This window comes from Sylvia atricapilla, chromosome 12 (genome assembly GCF_009819655.1).
Source record: "Sylvia atricapilla isolate bSylAtr1 chromosome 12, bSylAtr1.pri, whole genome shotgun sequence".
Classification (NCBI taxonomy): Eukaryota; Metazoa; Chordata; class Aves; order Passeriformes; family Sylviidae; genus Sylvia; species Sylvia atricapilla.
Window position 1 is genome coordinate 16,984,940 of NC_089151.1, and position 24,865 is coordinate 17,009,804.

At 41.6% G+C, this 24,865-nt stretch overlaps 2 protein-coding genes across 2 annotated transcripts in view; both read left to right on the forward strand.

Annotated features, from left to right (window-relative positions):
- RGS9BP (regulator of G protein signaling 9 binding protein) overlaps positions 1-24,865 on the forward strand; it is a 419,431-nt gene that overhangs the window by 19,498 nt on the left and 375,068 nt on the right. The window lies entirely within an intron of this gene.
- TDRD12 (tudor domain containing 12) lies at positions 2,710-24,038 on the forward strand. Its single transcript, XM_066327951.1, has 31 exons — positions 2,710-2,791; positions 4,315-4,473; positions 4,768-4,904; positions 5,996-6,115; positions 6,727-6,782; positions 7,577-7,662; positions 8,586-8,787; positions 8,968-9,044; positions 9,328-9,386; positions 10,093-10,153; positions 10,826-10,930; positions 11,324-11,509; positions 11,942-12,095; positions 12,896-13,023; positions 13,601-13,789; positions 14,536-14,664; positions 15,513-15,630; positions 16,392-16,525; positions 16,604-16,821; positions 17,012-17,111; positions 18,328-18,515; positions 18,833-19,040; positions 19,581-19,673; positions 20,589-20,758; positions 21,240-21,302; positions 21,392-21,501; positions 22,519-22,573; positions 23,037-23,150; positions 23,231-23,384; positions 23,469-23,535; positions 23,903-24,038. Exons 1-31 carry the CDS (start codon positions 2,771-2,773, stop codon positions 23,986-23,988), a joined length of 3,747 nt encoding a protein of 1,248 aa, XP_066184048.1. The 5' UTR covers positions 2,710-2,770; the 3' UTR covers positions 23,989-24,038.

The window sequence follows — 24,865 nt, forward strand, 5'->3', positions numbered from 1 at the left end:
GTTTCCATTTTGTACAAAAAGCAAGAGGACAGCGGTCCAGGGCCCTGCGGGCCGTGTGTCGGTGCGGGGCCGTGTGTCGGTGTGGGGCCGTGTGTCGGTGTGTGTCGGTGCGGGGCCGTGTGTCGGTGCGGGGCCGTGTGTCGGTGTGTGTCGGCGAGGGGCCGTGTGTCGGTGCGGGGCCGTGTGTCGGTGTGTGTCGGCGAGGGGCCGTGTGTCGGTGCGGGGCCGTGTGTCGGTGTGTGTCGGTGCGGGGCCGTGTGTCGGTGTGTGTCGGTGCGGGGCCGTGTGTCGGCGAGGGGCCGTGTGTCGGTGTGGGGCCGTGTGTCGGTGCGGGGCCGTGTGTCGGTGCGGGGCCGTGTGTCGGTGTGTGTCGGCGAGGGGCCGTGTGTCGGTGCGGGGCCGTGTGTCGGTGTGTGTCGGCGAGGGGCCGTGTGTCGGTGCGGGGCCGTGTGTCGGTGCGGGGCCGTGTGTCGGTGTGTGTCGGCGAGGGGCCGTGTGTCGGTGCGGGGCCGTGTGTCGGTGTGTGTCGGTGCGGGGCCGTGTGTCGGTGTGTGTCGGCGAGGGGCCGTGTGTCGGTGTGGGGCGGTGTGTCGGTGCGGGGCCGTGTGTCGGTGTGTGTCGGTGCGGGGCCGTGTGTCGGTGCCGGGCCGTGGGTCGGTGCGGGGCCGTGTGTCGGCGAGGGGCCGTGTGTCGGTGTGGGGCCGTGTGTCGGTGAGGGGCCGTGTGTCGGTGCGGGGCCGTGTGTCGGTGAGGGGCCGTGTGTCGGTGTGGGGCCGTGTGTCGGTGCGGGGCCGTGTGTCGGTGTGTGTCGGTGCGGGGCCGTGTGTCGGCGAGGGGCCGTGTGTCGGTGTGTGTCGGTGCGGGGCCGTGTGTCGGCGAGGGGCCGTGTGTCGGTGCGGGGCCGTGTGTCGGTGAGTGTCGGTGCGGGGCCGTGTGTCGGTGTGGGGCCGTGTGTCGGTGTGGGGCCGTGTGTCGGTGTGGGGCCGTGTGTCGGTGAGGGGCCGTGTGTCGGCGAGGGGCCGTGGGTCGGCGAGGGGCCGTGTGTCGGTGCGGGGCCGTGTGTCGGCGCGGGGCCGTGTGTCGGTGCCGGGCCGTGTGTCGGTGTGGGGCCGTGTGTCGGCGCGGGGCCGTGTGTCGGTGCCGGGCCGTGTCTCGGTGCCGGGCCGTGTGTCGGTGCGGGGCCGTGTGTCGGTGCGGGGCCGTGTGTCGGTGCGGGGCCGTGTGTCGGTGCGGGGCCGTGTGTCGGTGCCGGGCCGTGTCTCGGTGAGGGGCCGTGTGTGCTGGCCCCGCCCCGGGCCGTGCTGCCGGCGGGAGCGCTGCCGGCGGGAGGGGCGGGGCCGCCGCCTTCTGGAGCGTTCGGCGGGCAGCCGCGAGGCCGGAGAACGAGGTCGGTGCGTTTGTTCCTGCGAGGAGCAGCGTGGAACTGCGGCAGGATAGGCGGGATTGCGGATTGGGAGTAAAGCGAAGAGAGTGGTTCTGAAAGGCCCTGTGGCCGTGCCGCTCGTGGCCCGCTCCGCCGGGCGGACAGGGTTTAGATGGAGTACGGCTGGGCAGAGGGATAACGAGCTGGGTTTTCTGGGAGTGTTTGCACACACCGGGATGGCTTAATTCTTATGCCTTCTGTAGGTGTGTGTTAATGCAGCGGGTTGGGGCGAGGGTTTTAGTGACTTGGAGCATTTTTGCAGGTTAAATACTATCTAGCGGTAGGGGTGGGATTTGAGCACGTGTTGGAGTTCCTGCTTGGAGTGGATCGGGAGAGCTGGCCTTTTCTGAGGGTGTGCCTCGTCCCTGCCACGTTCATGGGCCATTTAGTGGGTTTGCACTAATTAACTGCGGCTTAGGCTGAAGTTTTTTATGTCCGTCACGTGTTATTACCGAAAGAAAAGTCCGTTTTAAGTCCATTTAAGGCAGCACTGCGTGTCTCTTGTTGCGGTGTATTACAGTGCAGGGTTAGGAACGAGAAACTCGGGAGTTTTGCTCGTGTTAAATGTTCTTGGGTAAAGTTTTTGCAGTTATTTCAGCTGTTCCATTGTCATGTTAAACTGGGAACGATCAGTGCTGTCGCTTAGAGCTTGTCTGTCAGAGCGAGGTAGCTGTGTTGCTGCTTGATTCTGGCTTGTTCAGCAGCTTTGGAAGTGGAAGGACAGTGTCTTGATTTTCATTTTCTGAAACGTTTCATTAGGCACCTATTTTAAGTGTTAATTCTTTTAAGTTGTAAGCTAGACGCTGCTGTGGTGATACCACGATGTGATTTCGTTTTGGTTTGTGCCGAAATGAAATGCCAGTTACTTGTTGGAAGTTCATTACTGTGTTGTAACTCCGAGATGTGTCATTGCAGACGGGTGTAGTGTGAAATACTAACGATAATCTCTGACGTTAAACTCGTTTGCTAAGTTTGGGATTCCTCTTTCATGTTTTGCTGTGGGATTTTTTTCAGGTTGTAAATACTCTCCTCTAGTGTTTCCATCCTTTGGTCATGTAGGTAGGTTGTAGCAGTCTGTGATCCGGTTATTTGTGCTGGCCTTTGAATGGACAAGATGCCGCATGGATGGCAAATTCTAATTAGACTTTAACATAATCCCTCATTAAGAAAGATGGTTTGAGCCCTCTGAAACATGTAAATCAGTTGCTTAGACTAGTACTCCTGACATGAGTAGTAAAAATCTATAGGCTTACTTTAGATGTATGGTCTTCAAATAAGCTTTCATAAAAATGGTTCGTCAAATGTTTTTTTTTTACAGAAGGGATAAAGGAGATACAGGAGACAAACATGGAAGTTTTGGTATTAAAGGTATGTGCCTTTTTTTTAAATCTGTATGGTTTGGTGTTGGAGTCCCTCCCCGAGAGTTTGGGTTATATATATTTTGTCACTTGTTTTAGGTTTTATTTTCTTGTTTTTGTTGTAAAATAGATGAGTAGGTGTGTGAATTAATACAGGCAGGCAGGCAGCCAGAACAATCACAAAACTACAGCTGAAATACAGGGAGTAAATTTATTCTGTTGCCTGGCCAACTGGAGGATCTGGGGCACACCCAGGTGGACACTCTGCCAATCTCAGCAGGATTCATCAGGAACCCTGTGAGCTCCCCTGTGCTTTTTGTGATCTCTGAGCTTTGGTCTTCCTCCCACCACGGAGCTCAGCATGTCCATGAGAGTGTCTCCAAGCCTCTCCAAACACCTGTGTTACCTCTACACAGAAATTCTACTTCTCAAAACAGAGACTCAACAGCAGTAGCATAATAGATGGGGTTTCCCACGGTGATACTCTCCATCTCCATCAGCATTCCCATCTGCGGGGTCACTTGAGCTATTGTAGCACCTTTCTCATAATTTTTATACTTGTGAGCCCTTCCTCCCAGCAGGAGGGATGCAGCTAAAATTTAAAATGGAGGATGTGCAACGCAGTGTTAAATAATGTCTAGTATATAGTACTGAATTTCACAGGAGATTGTGGAAAATGCAGCATAAAGCCAGGACAGTTGACTGTGGGGATACTCATTACTATATGATGTCATGCTGAGCAATGAAAGCTGCAGGTGTGTCTCTGGTAGTCAGATTTGGCTGCCCAAGTCAGCAGCATTGTGTGTGATGAAGCTCTGTGTTCTGGACATGGCCAAGCAATTGCCATTGGGAAACAGTGAATACACTCCTTGTGTTGCTTTGGTTTGCATGTGCAGCTCTTGCATTGGCTAGTCAGCTGTTTTAATATCAGCCTGTGAGTTTTCTCACTTGTATCCTTCCAATGGTCTGGTCATCCTGCAGTGATGTGAGTGAGGGAGCAGCTGTGTGGAGTTTAGTTGCCTACTGGGATGAAGCCTCAACACCTGGGGACCCAGATCAGCTGGAACACTGGAATGGGACAGTTTACAGAGGTTTAGCAGAAAGCTGTCACCCTGTTCTAAAGAAACTGGCTGTCATGCAGACACTCTGAGCACAAAGAAAATCCCTTTGGTAAGGGATTTTTATCAGGTTTTAGGGGTTTTTATGTACTTCCTGAGGACTCCATATGGAAGTAAAAAGCTTTGTTTTTGCACTTTGCCCACTGTTTGGTTTGACCAGCTCTTTAGATAATGCTGCTCCCTTGTAGATCCCCCATGGTGTTTGTCACAGTGCTGAAGAAACTTGAAACCTGAGAAGCCATTTCATGAAGTAATGCTGTGAGGGTGAAAGATGTTTCACTTGTTAACATTCTGTATGCCGGTATCAGTCACCATTATTTTGAAGGTGCTCCACAAAAATCAAGTTTTATTTTTACATCTGCTGTTCAGGTACTCTTAAAAGTCAGTAGTATTTGTTCTCTACTCCTCACCCCAGGTTGAAGATCCAAGTTGCTTTTGGATTGCTGTGAAAGAATGCATGCCTGGCATACTCGGCGAAGCTGCGTACAAAAACCTGAATGCTGAGATGAATCGCTTTTATAGCAGCTCTAAAGATGCAGATAAAATAAAAGGAGAGAAGATAGAAAAAGGCCAGGTAAGATCATTGCTCTACAAAGAAAGAATCTGTTATTTCAATTAGTTTAGGGGTGAAGTATCAAATAGATGCTTTTTTGTATTATTATTTTTACACAGAGAGATAGCTAATAGCATCTCTGCATGTTGTGTTTTCTCATCTGTAAGCCTCCTGACTATAAGGTGTAAGATTCGCATTTTGCAAAGAAAATGGAAGGCTGTGTAAAAATACTGCATCCTTGCCTTTGAAAAAACTTTGAGTGTACTTGAGGCCACCTGAAAGAATCTGCTGTTTTGTTCTTTGTCTCTTCCTCAGGTCTACGTGGTTTTCAGTGAGGAACTCAGGTGCTGGTGTAGGGCACTGGTGGAGTCAGTCCAGTGCCAGACGGATGGTTACCAGCTCAGATGTTTCCTTGTGGATTATGCCAAGTACTGCTCTGTTACCTCAGAGAAGTATGTGTTAAGAGTTTTTGTCACTGTGGTGAATTTATTAATAGATACAGGTGCTATTAATATTTGTTTAGTCAGTGCTTTGGTTTAAGTGAGGTGTAGATTGTGTCCACAAGAAGCTGCTAACCAGATTATACTCTTGAAAGAGCCTAAGTGCAACCTAGTCCTTAATTTTTGATACTTCAAAAATACTTTCCATTTTAGGTTTTGCTTTTTTTAAGATTTAGACTAGAAATAATGTCAGTCTGTTGTGATTGAAGTGTCATTGCCAGTTAAAACTTATCTTTATATTCTTTTCTTCTGTAGTAATTCAGTATATACTAAAAAAATTAAAAATTATGGCCAGTGAAGTTCAGGTACAAAAACCATCTGTAGAAGCAGGGTTTCACTTGCTGCAACAGCTTTTGAGATCTAAACAGAAATAGGTAGTGGGGATTTTCCCACTGCAGTTGACCAACTTGGGTTTACTACAAGCTGACAGTTTGTCTTGTCATGGTACTAAAAAAAGGTGACTTTTCACAGGTTCTGAGTTTTTGATGAAACGAGTGTAAAACCTTGTGTTTCTAAAATCTAAAAAAATACAATCTTATGTTCTGGAGCAATCTATTCCAGCTCTTAAAATTTGATTCTCTATTAAAATATGCCACTTGGAGAACAAGAAACTTCACTAAGTTGGTTTTGGTAGTATTCCACAAAATTAGAGCTTACTTATCTTAAAATACTTTAAGTAATATTTTAAGGTTGACTGTTTCTTTGTTGGAAAACAACTTGACAGTGGGTTAAATACCGTGAAGATACTTAGAAGAATAGCAAGAAGGTTTGAAACTGCAGTGGCAAGGTCAGAAAGATTCCAAGTAGGTAGGATGTGCATTGATACTAAATTAGTAGAAAAGCAATTCTGTTCACATTTGGTCCTGATGGCACCTCTTAGACCTTTTAGACAGTGGTTTCAGGGTGGGAGCCAGTGGGATCCAAACTCCTGGAAGAACTGTGTTGTCAAGTTCAGGAAAACAGAATGTGGTTTGTGAGACCAGTGACTCCTGCAGAAGAAATTCTGCCCTGTAAAATGAGGTAATTTCCACTTTGTTTTGCAGTATTCGAATTTTAGCAGGAGCATTTGCAAAGGTCCCACATAGAGCAAAGAAGTGTCGGCTGTACTGCACAAAACCACTGACACTGCGCATTGACTACTGTGAAGACACTGCCAAAATAGGGTAAGGAGAGTTGAGTAAATCTATTCTATTAATGCATTTCCAAAGTGTGAGAGTTTAGTGCAGAATTTTTTAGAAGGGATTACAGTTCAAGAAGGACACTGCAGTATTCTCATAGTAAACTCAGAACTGTACCAGCTACTAAGAGGAAAGTTAACTCTCTTCCATCTGAGAGGACAAAGCTCCCCAGGGAAGTGGTGGAGTCACCATTCCTGGAGTGATTTAAAAGACAAGCAGATGTGGCACTAAGGGGCACGGCTGAGTGGTGGCCTTGGCACTGCTGAGTTAAGGGTTGGACTCAGTGATCTTGGGGGGTTTTTCCAACCTAAATAATTCTATGGTTACTTCATAATTTATGCTGGGTGCAAGCCATGATACCTTGACAAGACAGTATCTTTTAATTTTGATCAGTAAGTGATATTGGTGAGCTCGAACAATATTACCAAGATGAAAGTAATGTGCTAAATAATCAAATTCTGCTGATTTCTCTAGTTCTGCACTTTGTAAGAATTTGCATGATTCAGAGCTTTGTGCTTGTACAGAAATTACTTTTTTTGAAATTACCATTTTTGTGTTTCATGATATGGAATAACTGGTTGTGTTTGTTTTCCTAGACCAGCCAAAAGATGGGATACTGCTGCTATCCAGTATTTTCGAAAACTTCTTGAAGGCAAATAGCTCTTCTATTTTTCAGAAAAATCAATTGTTAGACAAATCTGGTACTTGTGTGCAAGTTCATTATACTTCTATATAATGGATTAAATTTATGAATGCTGTTTGTTAAAAATAAAGAGAAAGGAGCTGCTTAAGTGTGGAGTGACTAAGGCACAAATTTTTGTGGAGCTCCGTTTTGAATACTCTGGACTTCCATGATGCATAAATTTTGGTAGTTGGGTAGATTGTGTCGAGGCTAGATCAGGCAAATTGAGGGAGCATTCATGTCAGGTTTGTTTTGAACATTGGAACCATTCTGTGTATTCAACATGAGACTCTGAATCAGTATCACAGCTGTCCTGCATTAGTGTGTGCAGAGGTGCTTCAGGATTTGGGGACAGACTTAGTAGCTGTGTGTGCCGGAATGAAAAGTGTAGCAAAGCTGTACAGATGTGCAAACAACTTTCAAGAGAAGGAAGTGTCACACTTGGTGAGCACATGCTGGTGCTCCAGACTTGTCAGAGTCTCTAAGAGATAAACCAAGACCTTTAGTGTACAACTGAAAGTGGTCTCAAGAGGTCATTAATCTGTTTCAACTTTCAATCCTCCTTCAAAGACTAAGAAACAGTTCCTTTTTGGTACTTTATGTTTTTTTTTGTTAACTTCCATGTTTGACTTAGGTGAAATAACAAGCATTACACATTTTTAATTGTGATTTCTGTTTTTGTCTGTCTCAGAAAGTACAAGTGAAGAATGCTGATAGTGTGATAAGGATTTAATCTTTTTTCTTGTGTTTATTACTACATTTAGAGGCTACTGAGGTTAAAGCCACAATACAGGCAGTAGAAGATAAGGTGTTAGAGATGTTTCTTTTTGTGACTGTAAAAGATGACAAGGTAAGACACTTCGATATTTCTAACTCTATTGATGCACTTTGCTATTAGTTTAAGACTGGAAAGCGTGACTTGTGAGTTCTGTAATTTCAATTAGACACAGTAGAAGCTAAATTATTAACTTATTAGAGGTTTTTCTTACAGTTCTGCTCATTGTAAACCTCTGGAGAGTTTACAGATCTAATAGGCAGAACCTGCATTTTTCTCCTATGTGAAAGGGGTTTTTTTGGAAATTATTATTCACAAGCAAGCGAAGTCCAACAAGTACTTAGGTGAACAACTACTATGAATGATTTGATGTACTTCTTGTGGTCAACGTTTGAAGATGTTTCAAAAAGGCAGCTGCATAATGCTGTAGAAATAACTTTAAAAGTTCACACTCTTCATACGGCTGAGTCTTTGAGGAGCTGGAAAAATCATCCAGTCTAGTTTCACTTGCCGGAATGTGTAACTTGTGTCAAACTTCTGCTGTGGCTACTGCCAGACTTAAGCAGCTGTGTGTTGTTGGTACCAGAAGTTTTAGGCCTAATACTGTTGTTTTTTTTCTGCCAGATTTTCATGCATGCTGAATCTAAAAGATATAAACAGGCTTGACTGAATTAGAGGTGGTTTTTTTTGATGTGTAGGGCTCATAGAAACAGTTAATTCAGTGCAGAAGTTTGGCTAGAAACACAATACTCACTAATTAACACCTGTTGAACATATAGGTAGGACTTTTTGGTTTTTTAGAATTAATATTTGACAGCATTCACTGGTACTTTTATGTCTGGTGTTTTGTTTGGTTGGATTTTGTTTGGGTTTTTTATCATTTATAAAAGCACTGCTTTTGTTTAAGTCTTCACATAAATTCTAAATAAATGTGTGCTGGTGTATCCTATTGCTTGTTGACACTGATCAAAAAAGATCTTGTTTGGGTTTTTTTATAGATCTGTGTTAATGATGATCTGGTTGCAAAGTACTTTGCTCATTACAAGGAAGCTGAAGGGACTGCAGGGAGTTCTTCAGATGATTCTGATGATGGAGTGTCCTTAAATGCCAAGTTTGTTCCAGTGGAGTTTGTTGGTCCTACGTTTCTTGCCAGGCCAAAGCTGCCCTTCGGGGAGGAGATGTCACCACATCTTGGGCCAGGTGGGACCCACAAATGTGGGAGACATGCAGCATTTTGTGCGTTTAGTTGGATGTGTGGAATGGGAACCTCCTGTCCTGGGTTTGGATCCCAGTTTGACTGCAACACATGGTGTCCATCTCTGGCTTTTTATGTGTTCAGATAATCAGAAATGAGTATCTCCATTTTGTTTACCTTTTTAGGTCTTGATAGTTGTAATTTTGCTCTTGGAAAGACATCCCAAAGATTATGCACCATTCTAAATGACAGTACTGTGCCTGTAAGTATTGCATTTTGTGTTAATTTGTGAAATACAAACTAAAGTAAACACATGTAGGCCAGATTAGGAGTGCTGTAGTCATCCAGTTTATTAGTCTTAGTTTTCTGAAGTCTGTTTTACCAAAATTGTTGCCTTAGTCAAAGAAACTTCAAATTTGTGAAAGAATGCTGCAAAATATTTAGAAAATTGCACAGTTGAGTAAGAAAACCACTTTCAACTTCGTGTTTTAAATACTGCTTTTGAACATTTTTTAATGCTCAAAATGTGGTTTTTTTTTTCCTAGGTGGTCAGCATGGTTCCAGATTTGCCTTCCAAGGAAGATAAAGCAGTTCAAACAGAGAGGTGTGGTGCAGCATGTTGAATGAACAGAATGATTCTGTAATCAGACCGCTGGGAGCTGTAGTATATTTGCAATTACTGTTCTGCCTCATACATCATACATATGCTTTTGGGGACGGAGACACTTTGAAGCTGCTGATAGTTATCCAGATAGAAAAATACTAGTTCTTTCTAAACAGTAGCTTGACAGTGACGGTATGGTGGGGAGATACTTTTCTGCACACTAAATGCGTTAATTTGCTTTATTTTATTTTTAGTGTGATTTAAAAAGTTTTCAGATTTAATGGAATATGACTGGTTCAATTTGTGCAATGCTTTCACTGTGCTACATGTCAGTTGATGCATATGTGATCAACCTCAGGAGTATTTCTTCTTGCAGATTCTAACTGATGCAAAGATGAGGTTTTTTTATGTTTTGGAACTTGAAGAAACCTTTTTTTTCTACAGTCCAGTCTATTTTTCTTCTAATGTCAGGGAACTTACAAATTAACTTTGAAAAAGATTCTGAAGGATTGTTTTCACTGAACTTTTCTATTCCAGGTGCTGGGTTTTGATTTCTCCTTTTGTACTGAGGGTTTTTCTCATTGGCGTAGATATGTCAGAAATACTTGGAGTGAATTACTTCATGACACTTGGGAAATGCTGGTGGTATCTATAAATGACATTTTTCTTTTGCATTTATGTTGGATTTAATATCTCTGTTTCTCAGGCTTCCGCAGTTCTTTAATTCCAGTTCCGTCCAGACACACACCATTGAAGGTGACCAACAGGTATTTCAAGCATTAACTTTCATTTAACTTCTCTTGTGCAGAGGTTTTGGTAGCATTGGGTCTTTGTGGAAGGTGATCCGTGGCTGACTGTACCTGCATTGGCCTCTGCAGGCTAAAGCTGAGCCAGCCAGCCAAGTTGGGGATGCCTCTGAGTTTTAGAAAGGGCAAAAGCACAGGGAAGGGAACAAAAAAAAGTGAGAAACAGGCAATGCCATGATCAGACAGCAGAAGGAGCTCCATGCAGATGTTTCTAACGGGCTGCAGTCTGTAGAGGACCTGACTGGAGCAGAAAACAGAGAAGGAGCAATGAAGAGAAATTGCCACCTGCTTTGTGACTGCAATCCCTGCCTCATGCTGCTCACTGTGGGACTGAGTGCCAGCTGTACACAGAGCATCCACTGCTCCTCTTGAGGGGTTTAAGAAAGTTTAAGACCATCTTTGAAAATCTTTTTTGGAGAATAGCAATAATGAGTTTTTTATCCCGCCCTCGCTCTGTAACCTGTCAGTAGGTATGAATCATACATAAAATGGATTAAGAATTTGATTCATTTACATCAAAATGAGGTGTTTTGGTTTTTTTTTTTTAATGCAGTGAGTGCTTATGAGTTTTGTGTAAGCTGAACCCCTTTTGTTAAGTATTGCCATTGTCATCTATTTGTCTCATGGTTTCAGAGTTTTCAAAATGTTGGGAAAGAAAAAAACTTTGTGTTCCTGAGCAAGAAAATTGAACCATCATCAGTTCTGGAAACAGCACCACTTTTTGATGGTCTGAAAAAGGTAGAAGTGATGATACTACATTGATTATCTTTTTGAAACAAGTTTCATATCTGAAATCACCACAGTAAATATTACAGTAATACCTCAGTTTGGTTGAGGAATGTGTGTAAGATTGTTCATGTGGTGGAATAAGTGAAGCTTTGGAGAAATGCTGTAAGAATTTTACCCTTTTTTTTTCCTGGTATATTAGCCACTGCTACAAGCAGATTTGAATTTTAATACAGTAATTTAACAGCTCAGCCCAGAAGATGGTTTTTCATATTACCTGTTAAAGACATTTGTTACCTAGTGGGTCAGAAGCATTTAAATCACTCACTGTTATGCTTTGGCTTGTTTTGTTGGTGTTTTAAGTACACAGATTTAATGGGAAACTCTTGATTTCTCTTTCTGTAGGAACTTGCTTGGAACAAGTTTTCCGGCCCTACCTTTACTGAATCCTACTGTTGGCCACCAATAGCTTTGGGATGTGATGTCATTGCCATCTCTGATCAGGGGAAGGATCCCTTACTATATATTCCACCTGTTCTTACACTTCTGCAGTTGAAAAGTGACTACCAAGCCTTGCCAAACAGGAGTGGAGTATGTATATATTAGACCAGAGAATCTGTTACTACTCTGAATGTTTGGAATGTACACATTAATGTCGTCTCAATGTATGACAGTTTCTGGAAGGCCTTTGCTTAGAGGACTTCGATGGACTGTGTGAATGGAGGGAGTCCCAAACTTATTTTTAAAGCAATCCCTAACAAGTGGTTCATGCCCTGCCAGTTAGATACACAGTGGAGCTTTGTTTCTGCATGAATAGTATGTACTCAGTAAACTAAAATGGGTATTAGCTGTTTTAAATACTATATTACATTTTCTATCTTGTATTAGATCACAGAAACAGAATTACTGAGATTGTGAGGGACCTCTGAAAATGCTCCAGTACAACCCAAGTGAGATAGGATTCTTAAGGTTCTGTACTTCCATCTAACACTGTGTTGTCAATTTTTGTACCTGCATATGCAGCCACAAGCACTGATTTTATGTCCTGGATGGAAGAAGGCACAACTTGTTTTTGACATGCTGAAAACGTACAGGAAAGGCTGCAGACACCTTCATCTGATGCTGATAATCCTTGGGCAGAACAAGGAAGCAGCCAGCCAAGTGGAAATCCGAGGCTGTAAGAATACTTTCTGTCATTTTAGTGAAGTTGGGAGTTTTCTTTGTTTAAATGGTGGTTTACAACTTGTTGTAGCAATAAATGCTCAGTGCTTTGTGCATCTAAATAGCAGGCCAAGGGTACTCCGTAGAGAAGCAACATAGAAGTAATAAGAAAACTGCTGGAAGCCTTGCCCTGCTTATATGTGTGTACTTAAAACATTTAGGTGTGTAGTGGTTTGATACCTTTGTTAAGCTTTGGTTGATACCTGCATTTTCAAAAGTGGCTTTCATTGTGCCAAGGGAATAAGAGCTATGGAAAAAACTGAAAAATGTGTAAAATTCCATTTCAGCATCATTCATCCATCCTTCAGGTTTGAGCCTGGTGGATGAATTCAGACATTTTAGCAGCAGACCTGGTGGTGTATTTGCACCAGTGAAGATTGGTGTTTTATTTCTGTGTGTAGATACACATGTGTATGTAAATTCCTAAGTTACAATGTTTGCTTTACTCCACTGTTGAAACTGAACTTCCCTGGAATTGCTCTTGCATATATTTATAAGTATTTCCCTTCTGGTTATTTGCTTCTGAAGTTCTTATCTCTACTTACAGTACCTTATGGCAAATGAGATGACATCCTGCTTTGAAAACTTGTTAACCCTCAGACATTTCACTGGATTTCAAAATACCAGAGCCTCACCCATTCATTTCTTGGAAAACTTAGAAAAATACAAACTCCCGAGCCTCGAGATGATGAATCTGAAATACAAATGTGACCCTTTCTAATAAATTAATGGTAACAGTCTTTCCTTCTGATTTAGGTGAATTAGTAGTGACAACACCATACAACCTCCTGAGACTGCTGGAATATAACACTGGGTTATTGTGCAAACTTTGCCATCTTGTTCTTGATGAGATCGAGGTGCTGCTCTCTGACACTGCTGAGCAGGTAAAACGGCTTACACAGTCAATTGGCAAAATGCTGTTCCAGTAGTGCATGTGTCTGAAACAGCGTCACACACTGAGGAAAGCAGCACTAGAAGTGGGTTTGTGGTGAACCCTTGCTTGCTGCCTGCCTGCCTGCCTTTCCTTCCTTCTTGCTTTCCTTCTTTTTTGTATTTGCAAATTACTGTGTTGGCAGGTTGGGCTTGTCTTCTAGTTTCCACCTAGTTCTTGCTGAGCTCTGCCATCTCAGATATGCTTTGTCTAGGCTTTTTATATTGCAGATTTGGACAGAGCTTTTTCCTGAGATTTCCATCTTCTCTGGGCAGAATCCTACATTAGAGTCACAGGCACAGGCATATGCTGTCACTAGATGCTGTCCTGTGGCTTTCTCTTGCTTCCAAAGTCATTCAAAGAATAGGATAAAAGTGTACATACCAAACTCTTCTTTTGAGGTGGGGAACTTGTAGTCTGCTGCGGTAGTGGCTTTGTGACTTGAAAAAACAGTGTTGTCAGTGTGTTTTGCTGGGCTTGCATGTGCTTGCTGGATTATGATGAGAGAAAAACACCTCTTTTCTTCCTAGGTGTTTGCTATACTGGATTGTTACAAGAAAGCCACTGCTCAGGCACAGGGGAATCTACCACATCAGATCGTTGCTGTGGGAACTCAGTGGAATAAACACATCACGCCCTTGATAACGGAGTTCATGAACGATCCTCACATTGTGATAACAGCTGTTGAAGAAGCTGCCATCTTTGGAAATGTGCAACAGGTAAAACTTTGGAAGCCATGTCACTGCTTGGATATGTGCCTGCTGCTGGTTTATTGGAAGCAGGTGGTGCTGCAGTGCTGCCTCCCAGTGTGAGCTGAAGTGGCTGTTAGAAATCATGTGCAAGTGGGTCACTGAACAAGCTGGAGGTCTCTTACTTTCTTTTATAGGAGTGAGATGAAGACAGTCCCTTGAATATTTTGTGGTTAGTGCAAATGAGGTGAAATTTGATGAGATGTATTTGCAAACAGTACAGTTCTTTGCCAGAATTTTATCAGATTGTTTTTTGCAGTTTTTAGCTGTGACTGGCATAACTACAAGGTGAGCAGTGCCAAGGCAGATGTAGTAAAGCACTTGGTTTGCTGCTTTCACACAATACCAAACTTTTGACCTCAAATTTATAGAGGGCCTGTTACATATTCTTAGGTATCTTTTAACTTAGTCTCTAGTTAGTGTGGGGTATAGCCCTTCTTAACACAGAATGGTTTAGGTTTGATTGAATTACTCTGTGGAGTAATTTGGATTAGAATGGAGTAGTTTGTGGATTTTAAATGTTGGGAAATCTGCAAAGGTAGGCACTCTGAGCATGTCAGGAAACTGAAAACCCACAAGTTTTTGTGAGAAGCCTTAATGATTGAGCAGAACTGGAAAGTGTCAATGTATGGATGCATTTGGGCTAATATTAGGAATTACATGGTAAAATATGGGTTATATGTATTACCAGCCTTCTCTTCTGTATTTGCTGTTAGGTGGTGCAGCCCTGCATGAACATCAACAGAACTGCTGAGTTACTCAAAATTCTGGATTTTACCCAGAGGAATCTTCAAAAGGTGTTGGTATTCACTGACTCAGTTACTGATGTAGAGATGATTGATAAGGTAAGAAAGTGTTTAAACTTAGATAGATAAGCAATTTATACATTTTAAACTCAAAACAAACTAAAGTATCTTGGCTTATGAGAATAAAGGAGGAATGTGAATTTGCAATTTAATCATTCCTGCTAAAAGTAACCCTAAACTGACTGCTAGCAAATAGTTGGCATTAGATCACATGATACTTAAAGGTTTCTTTTCTGATATAAATATCTGTATCTGTCAGTCTGTCTCATGTAAATAAGTATCTGGAATGTCTGTTCTTCAGTGATTGTTAACAGAAGCAAATCTGGTTTGAGATTGTGACTTTCTAACAGATTCCTCTTGAATATTTGAGGGTTCAAATGTATCAAAACCAACCCTGCCACCACTTACAAAAGTACTTGTTGATAGTAAAGAGGGATTGAGTGTCTTCATAGTAATTCTTGTGTACACCAGCTTCAAATATTTTAGCAGGCCTATGAAAATATTTCAGAGGTTCATGTAATGAAGAGTGCTTGTTCTGAGAGACTGAAACATGAATCTGCTGCTTGTTAGATCATGGAGTCAGATTAGAAGTGACACATTAATGAGGGGAAGAGCTTGACATTTTTGCTTTCTGAAATCTCTGTCTAATGTATCAATACATGGGAACATGAGCTTGTAGTTTTCTTCTGATACAGGAAATTAATGAACCTTATCTCCATTAATACAGGGGTTTTTTTTGTATAGGCAACCTAAATTTCGTTAGATTTTTTCGTGTATCTCTACAGTAAGATGTGCTGAATTCTGCTAAGAGGTGCTGCTTGGTAGAGTTGATTGGGACAAGTACTGCAGCATTGCAGGAATGTGTAACTTTTCATTTTGCCGTGCAGGCACTGAAGAGCAACTCAGTAGTTTCCTTGAAAAAGCATAAGGAGAGCAAGTGTAATGCTCAGTGTGTCTTGGAGAGGTGGAGAAAAATGCACAGTTCTGGCACCCCTGCTGTGTTAGGTGAGGATTGTCTGTCTGGTTGGGATTGTATCTTAAAGCAGAGCTAAGATCTGCACCAAGCACTTACACTGGGTTATCTCACCACTTCCACAGGGGCGTAGCCCTATGAACTCTTCTCAGTTCTCTGTTTACATCTTAATGCTACAGCTCTTGGATTTTTTCCCTTTTCTTTTTTCTTGTTGTTATCTTTCCTGCTTAATTAAAAGAACAACCAATGTTTTCAAAGATTTTCTGTCATGTCACAATTGCCTCTGCTACAGAGGAGAGACTAAGTCTGAAATATTTTCAAAACTCCAAAGATTTATTGTAAAGATTTTTTGTGAGTTCCATTGGGGTTTTTTCAATTTTTTTTTGCAGTAACAAAGCCTTTATCCGTTTTCAAACTCTTTGGTTTTTTGTTAAAGAAAAGCAAGGGGGTGAACTTCCCTCTGCTTTGTAGGTTCATACAGAGCTGTAAGAATTCCTGCACTATATCAACTGTCTTCCAGTTTTACTCCTGTGAATACTGTTCAATTCTCTATATTCTGTGGTGCTGACAGGAAATAGAGAATTCTGTGAGACTGGCATGAAGTGCTGTCTCTGCCATAGGCTGATAGGATTTATTGCCTGGAGAAATAAAAAGCCTTATAGGAATGTATTAGGGAAAAATTCATCAACCAGTCAGTTGGTGGGGAGAAGAAAATCAGCAGTGGTGCATATTACGTGATACTTCCCATGTTTGAACTGTTACAGTTACATATCTGTGTGAAACATGTGCTTAGTTTTGACAGATGATTGCCTGCAGTCCTTGGGAATCACAGATGCCACTTGTGTGATCCATTTCAGTTTCCCATCTCCAGGAGTCTTTGGGCAGCGCCTGCAAAGCCTGAGTGACAACTTTGGCACTGGGATAAAGGTTTGGGTGAGCCTTGACTGGGTAGTGCTACACTGGATTATTACTGGTGGACATTTTCCAAAATTTTTCTTGTTCTAGGATTCTGCTGGAGATCAGGAACATGTGAAGGCCAAGTCAGTCATTCTGTTGACAGAGAGCAGTTCCTGTCATGTAGCTGGGATTCTCCCCTATTTAAAGCATGCAGAAGCTGAAATTCCAGAAGAACTCTATGATTTGACTCCCAGGGTGCTGGAATATGAGGAAGATAAGTTTTCAAGGCCCCTCTGTGCTTCTCTTAAGACATTTGGGATTTGCAGGTAAGGAAATGTCAGATTTTTGTGCCCTGAATGATGATTGCTGCTGATTCCTAGATGAATTTTCCTGGATACTTTTATCTAAAAAGATGTTTTGCTTATGATTTTTTTCCTGTTGCAAGTCATTTAACAGTAGTTTGCAACTTAAGGCAAAGAGCTTTTTTCTAAACCTGTTTATTTTTTTTTAATGCAGGAACAGAACAGAGTGTCCAGATCGTCATCAAATTAATTCAGCAGTAGACATGGCCCAGAGTATTGCAGATGAAATGATAGACACACCTGAACGTGTCACAGTAAGTTACAGTTTTCCTTGGGCTTGGGTACCAAGAGGACAGGTCTTAAACAGCTACTAAGCATGTTACTTCATTTTTTTGTATTCTGTTAATCCTACTGTGACATGGCTATCATTTGATATGGCTGTTTGTTATTCTCTAGCTTTTTGCCCCTCTCCCTTGCATAAATCAGTGTGCCAGGTGTTGCTTGTGTCCTTAGCTTGAACTGGAACTGTTTTGCGGGTAATTCTGAGTTTACCTCAGGGGGGTTTTTTCTGCTTTTGAAGGATCACATTTTGTGGCAAGAGGACTTGTGTCCTGGGTATTCATTCACTTTATAATTTGAGACTATATATCAAAGTTAACAAAGATGGAGGTTTATAGAAACTTAGATTTTGTGTAGGGGAAACACAAAGTAATCTATGGGAGTGAGGAAAAGTTGGAAATGGAAGGATTTCTTTTCTTAGCTGACATGTTCATGCTAACTTGTGAAAATACTTGAGCATTTTCTGGCCTTGGGATTAGAGAAGGCTTTTTCATTTATAGTATGCCCAAGAAATGGGCAGCTCCTGTTTTGCAGGTAGAACATTTGAGTTACTTCCTTCAGAAATATTAGTGCTTTGGAAGACTTCTGCTACAGAGTGCTGTTCTCTAGTTAGACTTCTTTTTAAGTAGTTTCACGTTCATAAACCCTTCATGGCTGTGAGGTGGACTTTGCTATGGTGATTCTTCACATCCCACTAAGAGTTTGTGTCTCCAGCTCCCTTTGAGACTTGGGCTTTATCTGAGACACACTCACAGCAGCATTTTACACATTGGTGTGCACAGCTGTGTGTTTGTCATCTTTTATTGAAGTCATTTTGGTGCAAAAAACCCATTCGGTTCTTGTAAAACTCCCTGTAAGGCTGGAGAGTGTTCAGAGTAGAGCTGGAGTGATGTGTGAGTGGTGAGCAGATAATTGGCAGAACTTGCTGGTGTTCACTGAGGTGGAATATCATCCCCTGACACCCAACAGTTCTTGCTCCGTACCTTGCTGTCCACTGCTGACTGAACTATGAGCAGTTAGGATTGAGAATATTAACAACAGCTCACTGTTTTCTGACATGTATGTATAGAGCAACATCTGTCACCTTATGGGGTTGGAAAGGGGTATGTGATCTATATATAAAGACTTAAATTTTATTGGTTTGAGAAATCGTCCACCCGAACTTTCTGCTGATGTATTTGATCCTTTCAGATCCTGCCTCTCTACATTGTACATGCAACAAACTACTTTGGTCGAATAGTCAAGAAACAAAAGGACCAATATACAGTTCTTGCTAAAGAAATGAATGATTATTTCAAGGTACCAGGACATAGGATTTCTGTTAACAACGTGGAGAAATCAGTGTTTTATGGGTTATGTGAGGGAGCCGTTTGCCACAGGTAAAATTTTGTTGGCTTTTTACTTTGTTCATGTGCATGTGTTTATACAAAGCTTTTTAAAAACTTGACTGTTGATAAAGAAAAAAATAGCCTATCCTCAAAAGCAGCAGAAAATCACTGCTATGCCAATAATGCTTTTCAAAAGCTCTTGCCTACTCTGAGTTCCCGAATAGCAAACAAGATGATTCCCCACACATGTACTTGGTTACAGAATGGGCTGTAAAAATACTGGTTTTAAATTGAGAGCAGGTTTAAAAAGTACTCTGCACAACTGGTTACATGAATAATAATTCTGTTTCTTTTCCTACTGTATGAAGGGTTCAGGTGGTTGAGACTCCAGCAAAAGATGAAGAAAATGTCTGTAAGATCACAATTAAATATATAGATGAAGGCAGGACAAGTCAAGTGAATAGTGATCAGCTGCTTCACTTACCTGCAAAGTTTCAGAATCTCCCACCTCAGGCTGTGGAAATTGTAGTTTGTAGAGTAAAACCCATAGATAATGAAGTTGAATGGAATCCAAAGGTAATAAGCAGGTTTTGATTGGTATTTCCTTTACACTCCTTACTGTATCTGTTTTATACAAGAAAACAGTTACAAACTGTAAACTTGGGTGCCAAATTATATTGCTTAGTAGTATTGACACTAAATACCTGCTCTTGGGGCAAATTCTAAGGAGGTCAATTTTCTTTTTTGGTTTTTCTGTGAAATAATGCAGTGAAGTTCATGAGATTCTTTTTTCTGATTTAAATGTCTTTTAGAACAGATTTTCACTGTTTCTTTTGCGTTCTGGGGGAGGAACAGGGGAAGTGTAGCCTCTCTAAATTGACCTGTTTGAGTGATCTTTCATTAAGGAAACTCCTTCCTTGAAGGCTGACACTAACTTGATGTTCTGACTTGGAGTTAAGTTAGTGTTCCACTGGTTTACTCAAAACTGTATTTATTTGTTGAATATTCTTTTTCATTGTTAAGCTTAGAAGGTGTTGTTTGATTGTAGTTAAAGTGACTGTAAAGCTGTGTTGGTATCCATACATCTCAAGTGCAGTGACAACTTGTTTTTCCTAGGTGACTGATCACATTAATCACAAAATTAAAGGAAAACTTCATCATGCAAAAGTGGTGCATACCTTGGGAAAGACAGTTTGGGTAGACCCAATGGTAGGTATAGAATGGCAGCACTGGGAAATCCTAGTGTATCTGCACATGTTCCAAGGCTATTCCACAAAGTTAGTAATAAAAGTGTGTTTGAGAGTTACTGGTGTTCAGTAGTTTGTCTTGTGAAATCAGTTCTGCAGTTTGTCATATTCCTCTGGAAGAATGAAACTTGGGTCCTCCAAAGACGGTTTGCTGATATCCAGCAGTTCTTGAAGTAGATGTAATTTATTCTGTTTATAATTCTAAGTCTGCTCTTACAGCTCTTACACTATTTTGTGGTCAGTTTTAGTCCAATTTTTTCTGCAAATTAAGAAACATTGAAGCTTTTATCCTTCATTTTCTTGATTGGAGTAGGAAAAATGGATGCTCTTGTTCTTGGATTTTTCTTGTTCTACAGTTTCACATCCATTAGGATCCAGCAGACTTTTTGATTTTGTGGTGTGAGTCAAGTGAAAAATGGATTGGAAAGACAAAATTATCTGGAAGTCATTCTTTTCAGTAGCTTCTGTTCCCATATAGTGTAGCTCAACCTTTCACCAATTTCTAGCCTTTGGGGTTTTTATTGTGTCCCCTACTCCCTCAGCCGTTCTGGGTTGTTCAGGACTCACAGTTCACTGCATGAGCTATTTCATTGCTGTCACTTACATGATCAGGGCTGTCACTGTTAACTTAATTGTCGTCCTGGTTCTGTTAGGGCAAACAGCAGTTACTTGAGCCATTATCCCAGTGCAAATGGTGGTGATACTTGGAAAACAGTTAAACATGGGGAGATTCCTGTCTGAAAATCAGGAAAACCAAATTGCCTGCAGGCATAAGTCAGTAGGATTATGTTTGAAGTTTGACTAGAAGAGCAGCTTTGAGTTGGAGAAAGACCACTGAAGTGCTGTGCCTTCCCTTTATTATGTTGTGTGATTCGAGGTTGGGGTTACCAATCTTGCCGTGATGAAGATGTGGATCAATGAGTACAACATTCGATCTGAGATTTTGTCAACGGGTTTGGGAACTGACAATCCTCAACACGTAGAAGAAATTCAGAAGCTGTGCAGACAGATTCCAGTTTTGGATCATGCAGAGAGGTTGGAGCATTTGTAAGTGTTTGCAAGTTGTTTTTCAGCATATACTTTATTAGGAGAAAAATTCTATTTAACTGAATATGATTAATATTACTGACAGTGATGTTCCTTTAATTGCAGAAACAGTTGTGTCTGTAATGTGTCTACTTCTCATTAACTATTCTTTAGCCCTATAACCACAAGAAAAAGAATTGTAATTCTAGAAAATGTTAACCTAGAATTTGATGCAGACAGGCGAGTTAGTAATAAAAGTATGGAGGCTGAATTCAGATTCTGTTAAAATTTAGGGTGCTCAGTAGCTGATTTGGATGCTTACCAGTCAGTAAAAGCATCTGGTATTTCAGGCATAACCTGTTTGCATTTATTCATTTCTCCTGGGCAAGGAAGGTTGGGAGCCTCCATGTCAACATCAAAGCATGTAATGCTAGGGACCAGACAATTTCATTGTGATGCTGTGTACTGAATCATGCCTGGATCGTTTTGGGTTTTTTTACAGACCTGCTAAGCCTGAGACTACTGTTGAAAAATTCAGAACTTCAGTACAGGATTTGTTAGTAAGGTACAGGTTAAAGTAGGGGGAGGCAAAGTAAGGTGAAGCTGACTGTCATTTGTGGGTTTTCTTCTGAAACTGCTTTGTCCTGTCTTTAGAAGCACAAAAGAGGGCACAGCTGGTCTAGAGGAGGTGCCAAGTCCACAGGATACATCGATACAGGCAGATTCTGCTGAAAGCTGTAACAGTTCTGTGACTTCTCCAAGCAGTAAGCCTTCCATCATTTCCAGAAGTTTTCAAACTTGAATTCAAGTTGAGTGCTTGATGTCAACCTAGCAGTCATCCTGGCAGCAGCAGACTGCTCTGGGTGTACAGAGCAGCACCATGTGGCTGATGTTTGCAGTCAGCTAAAGCTGCCTTGCAGTGAGCAGTCAGGAGATGCTGTAAGCATGACTCTTGCTGCTGTAACTGTGTGGCTGTTGGGGGAATGCTGTGTCCTTCAGACACTTGGAATTCTTCAGCTCTGAGTGGAACATGTAAGTAGGAAGTCCCTGCTGTAGAGAGGACAAGGCCTCTGCTGTCCGAGGCCACAGGGTTTAAGGGAGTTGAAATATGAGTGTGAATAATAATGCTGTTCTTTTGGCAGGTTAATTTTTTTTTCTCCAGATTCAGGATGGCAGAAAATGGTGCTTCCCCTCCACCATTTCTTTTTAATCTAAAAGATGTGGTTGCTTCTGTCAGTAGAGGCTTAGAAGTGCTTAGGCATAGCAGGGGGACAGGATTACCTGCTAGCAGCTGACATGTGAGTTTGGAGCAGTGGAAGGTGAAGTTGTAGCAGATAAAAAGGCTGGAGTGCTTATTGTAGAATGCTTTTTTCCCTGGTAATAGTCACACTTATGCCATGTTTCAAGCTGTGATGTTGACACCAGTATTGGACATTTCATCCCTGAAACTCCCCACTAATTCCTTAAGTGATATGTTTCAGATGTTAAATAAATAATGTTTTGAAACTGGAGAAAATCTTTACCTGACTTGGAAAACAGCATGTTTGGTTAATTTTTTTTTTATCTTCTTACACCAATTACAGAATTCTTGATACTTGAAATTTTTTGTTGAATTATTAACTTTATAAAATCTTTTAGGATAGGAAGTACACAATAGAAAGGAGAAAGACAGTAATTTGATTGCTAGCCAGTTATTTTTTTGATTTTATAGGGGAATTCTGGAAACACCTGGTTTTAGTATAGGGAAGTATAAAAGATGTTTCTGGATGTCTCGTTTTTAGATGATGCAGTTCAAACAAGGGAAGCAGAAGACTCTACTGTACATCAACAGAAAGGGTAAGAAAATAGTGATTTGTTCCTATCTTGCTTTTATGTCAACTGCCAAACAGGATTGTTCTGTCTGTGTCTGTGGTCAGCTGCAAAGTTCATTTTTGTCTGTTGACAAAGGTTGGTTTTGCTGTTAGCTTTTCCTTTGGCACTTCAAGGGCAGACTGTGGTGGCATCCTGAAATGAGGCAGTAAGTGTGATTCCTGTGATATCAAAGTCAGTGGAGCTTGTCTCCCCATGGAACTTGTAGACATGCTCCTCCAAAGACTTGGAATGTGCTTTTGTAGGAAGCTCAACTGGTGTCCCATCACCTGCTTCCCTGGCACTGCTGCTGCTGTCAGGTCTGCATGGCCCAGGCTCCTTGGCCGAGTTGTGACCTCATGGGCAAATTCCGGGTCTGTGTCAGACAACTTGGCTAAACCTCAGTGGGTTTCTGCTTTGGGAAATAATTAATAAATTAACTTTCTTTCAGCTGTCATCCACAAATCAAGTGGTTTCAGGATAATGTGACTGTGACACTGAAGGTACAAATACTGAGGGCAGCTGATAGTAAATGCGAGTTCTCTAGAGAGAAGGTGGTTTTCAGGTAAGTTTAAGAAACTTCAGTATAATCAGCAACGTGTCTTTCTTTGGATTTAATTTTATTAAACTGCTTGTATATTGCAGTGCTTATTCAGAGGGCAAATTTTATGTGGCTGACCTGGAGCTGTATCAGTCAATAATTGCAGAGAAGTCTACATGTGTGATTAAGGATGCAGAAGCTGTGATATTACTGGTAAAAGAGAAAAAAGGAGCCTGGTGCAAATTACTGAAGAACAAGGTGAAGTGAAAATTGAGACTGAATGTTCTGAACACATTTGCTGTGCATCAGAGCAGGTATTTCAAACAATTTTTTTGTCAACAGAACATTCACGTGTCCTTAGATTTTGAACACTGGGAAGAGTCTGAAGATGAAAGGCCTTTTACAGTTGGTAAGGATGGAATGAGTCTGTGTTTATAATACATAAAATGATCAGCATTCCTCTTTTTGCATTGGCTTTATCTGAAATACTCATTTATTTCCAGCAGGTTGCTCAAATTCTCTGAAAAGAGCTGGGCACTTTTAGAGCAAATAAGAAGGCAGCAGGGCATTTTTCTGTCAGCTTAGCACAACTAAGGACAGATAAAAGTGGTTCTGAGTGTTTTGGTGTAGTTTGTAGTCAAAAGCATTGGGGCTTGCTGGGTTGGGTCATTTAACATGTATTACATTAACATACTTTGTAGCATGTACCATGTATTTGTTCTGGGGCTCATTTTTTTCCTGGTTTATAAATGTTACACTTTGTTAATCACTTCTAGGTTCTGGAAAACTGAGCTACCCTCCTGCAGGATCTGAGGACTGGTTTGAGTCCTCAGAAGACAGTGATACAGAAAGTGATGAATAATTGGGAGGAGAAATGCCTTTCCCCTCTGATAAGGATTGTATTATTGTTAATTAAACAGTTGATGTAATTGGTTGTTGAGTTTGATAGTTGGTGTAATTGTGGCTTGTTCAATTAATTGTTAATTCAAAACATTAGTGCCCTTAGAACCTGACTGCAATTGTGCTTAATTATAACCTTCACCTGAGAACAGGTACTGGCTAAGCTGTACCTGGTGTAAGAACTCTTTAAGAGCTGATGCAATCTGTATTTTGGTCTTGCTCTGCATCCTGATGACAGCAGAAATTGCCTACTTGAAAAACCCAGCTGCAGAGCACATGTTTTCCTTTGCTTGTTCTGTTCTTTGACTTGTTTAATACCTAAATAAAAGGTGGTGTTTTTTGTTGTTGGGGATTTTTTTGTTCTATTTTGTTTTGGTTGGTAGAGTAGTCTCTAGTGGGTTGTTTAGGAGGTGTAAGTTACCTCTAGGTATTGTTTAAAAAACAAAGCTTCATCTATGAAGTAAAAAGTGGGTTCAGCCTTGCATTCTTAGCAGCTGAAAGCACCAGTCTATAAAAAACCAGTGTAATAAAATACTAGCAGTATGCCCAAGGACAATCTTCTGGGATCAAGTAGTTTTTGATCAGGGTTTTCATGAGGACGAGCTTTCCTTAGGCACTTGCCTAAGTGCAGTTGCATTTTGGAACATCTGTGAGCTTTTAACATTCTCCTGCACTAAGGAATTCAGTGAACTGATTTTCCTGTGTTTGGAAGCCTTCCCTAATGCGGGCATTGAGGGCACCCCTGTGTCAGTGAAGGGGAATGAGAAGGTCGAGGAGCAGGTGAGAGGAGAGAAGAGTGTCAGGCAGAGTCTGTCAAAAAAGGAGGGTGAAGTGTAAAA

Bases quoted from the DNA above. Each gene is read 5' to 3' on its own strand.
- TDRD12 (XM_066327951.1), top strand. From the start codon at position 2,771: ATGGAAGTTTTGGTATTAAAG. The intron at 13,024-13,600 runs GTAAAACGGCTT...TTTTCTTCCTAG, and splicing joins TCTCTGACACTGCTGAGCAG to GTGTTTGCTATACTGGATTG. The intron at 23,536-23,902 runs GTAAGGATGGAA...AATCACTTCTAG, and splicing joins TGAAAGGCCTTTTACAGTTG to GTTCTGGAAAACTGAGCTAC.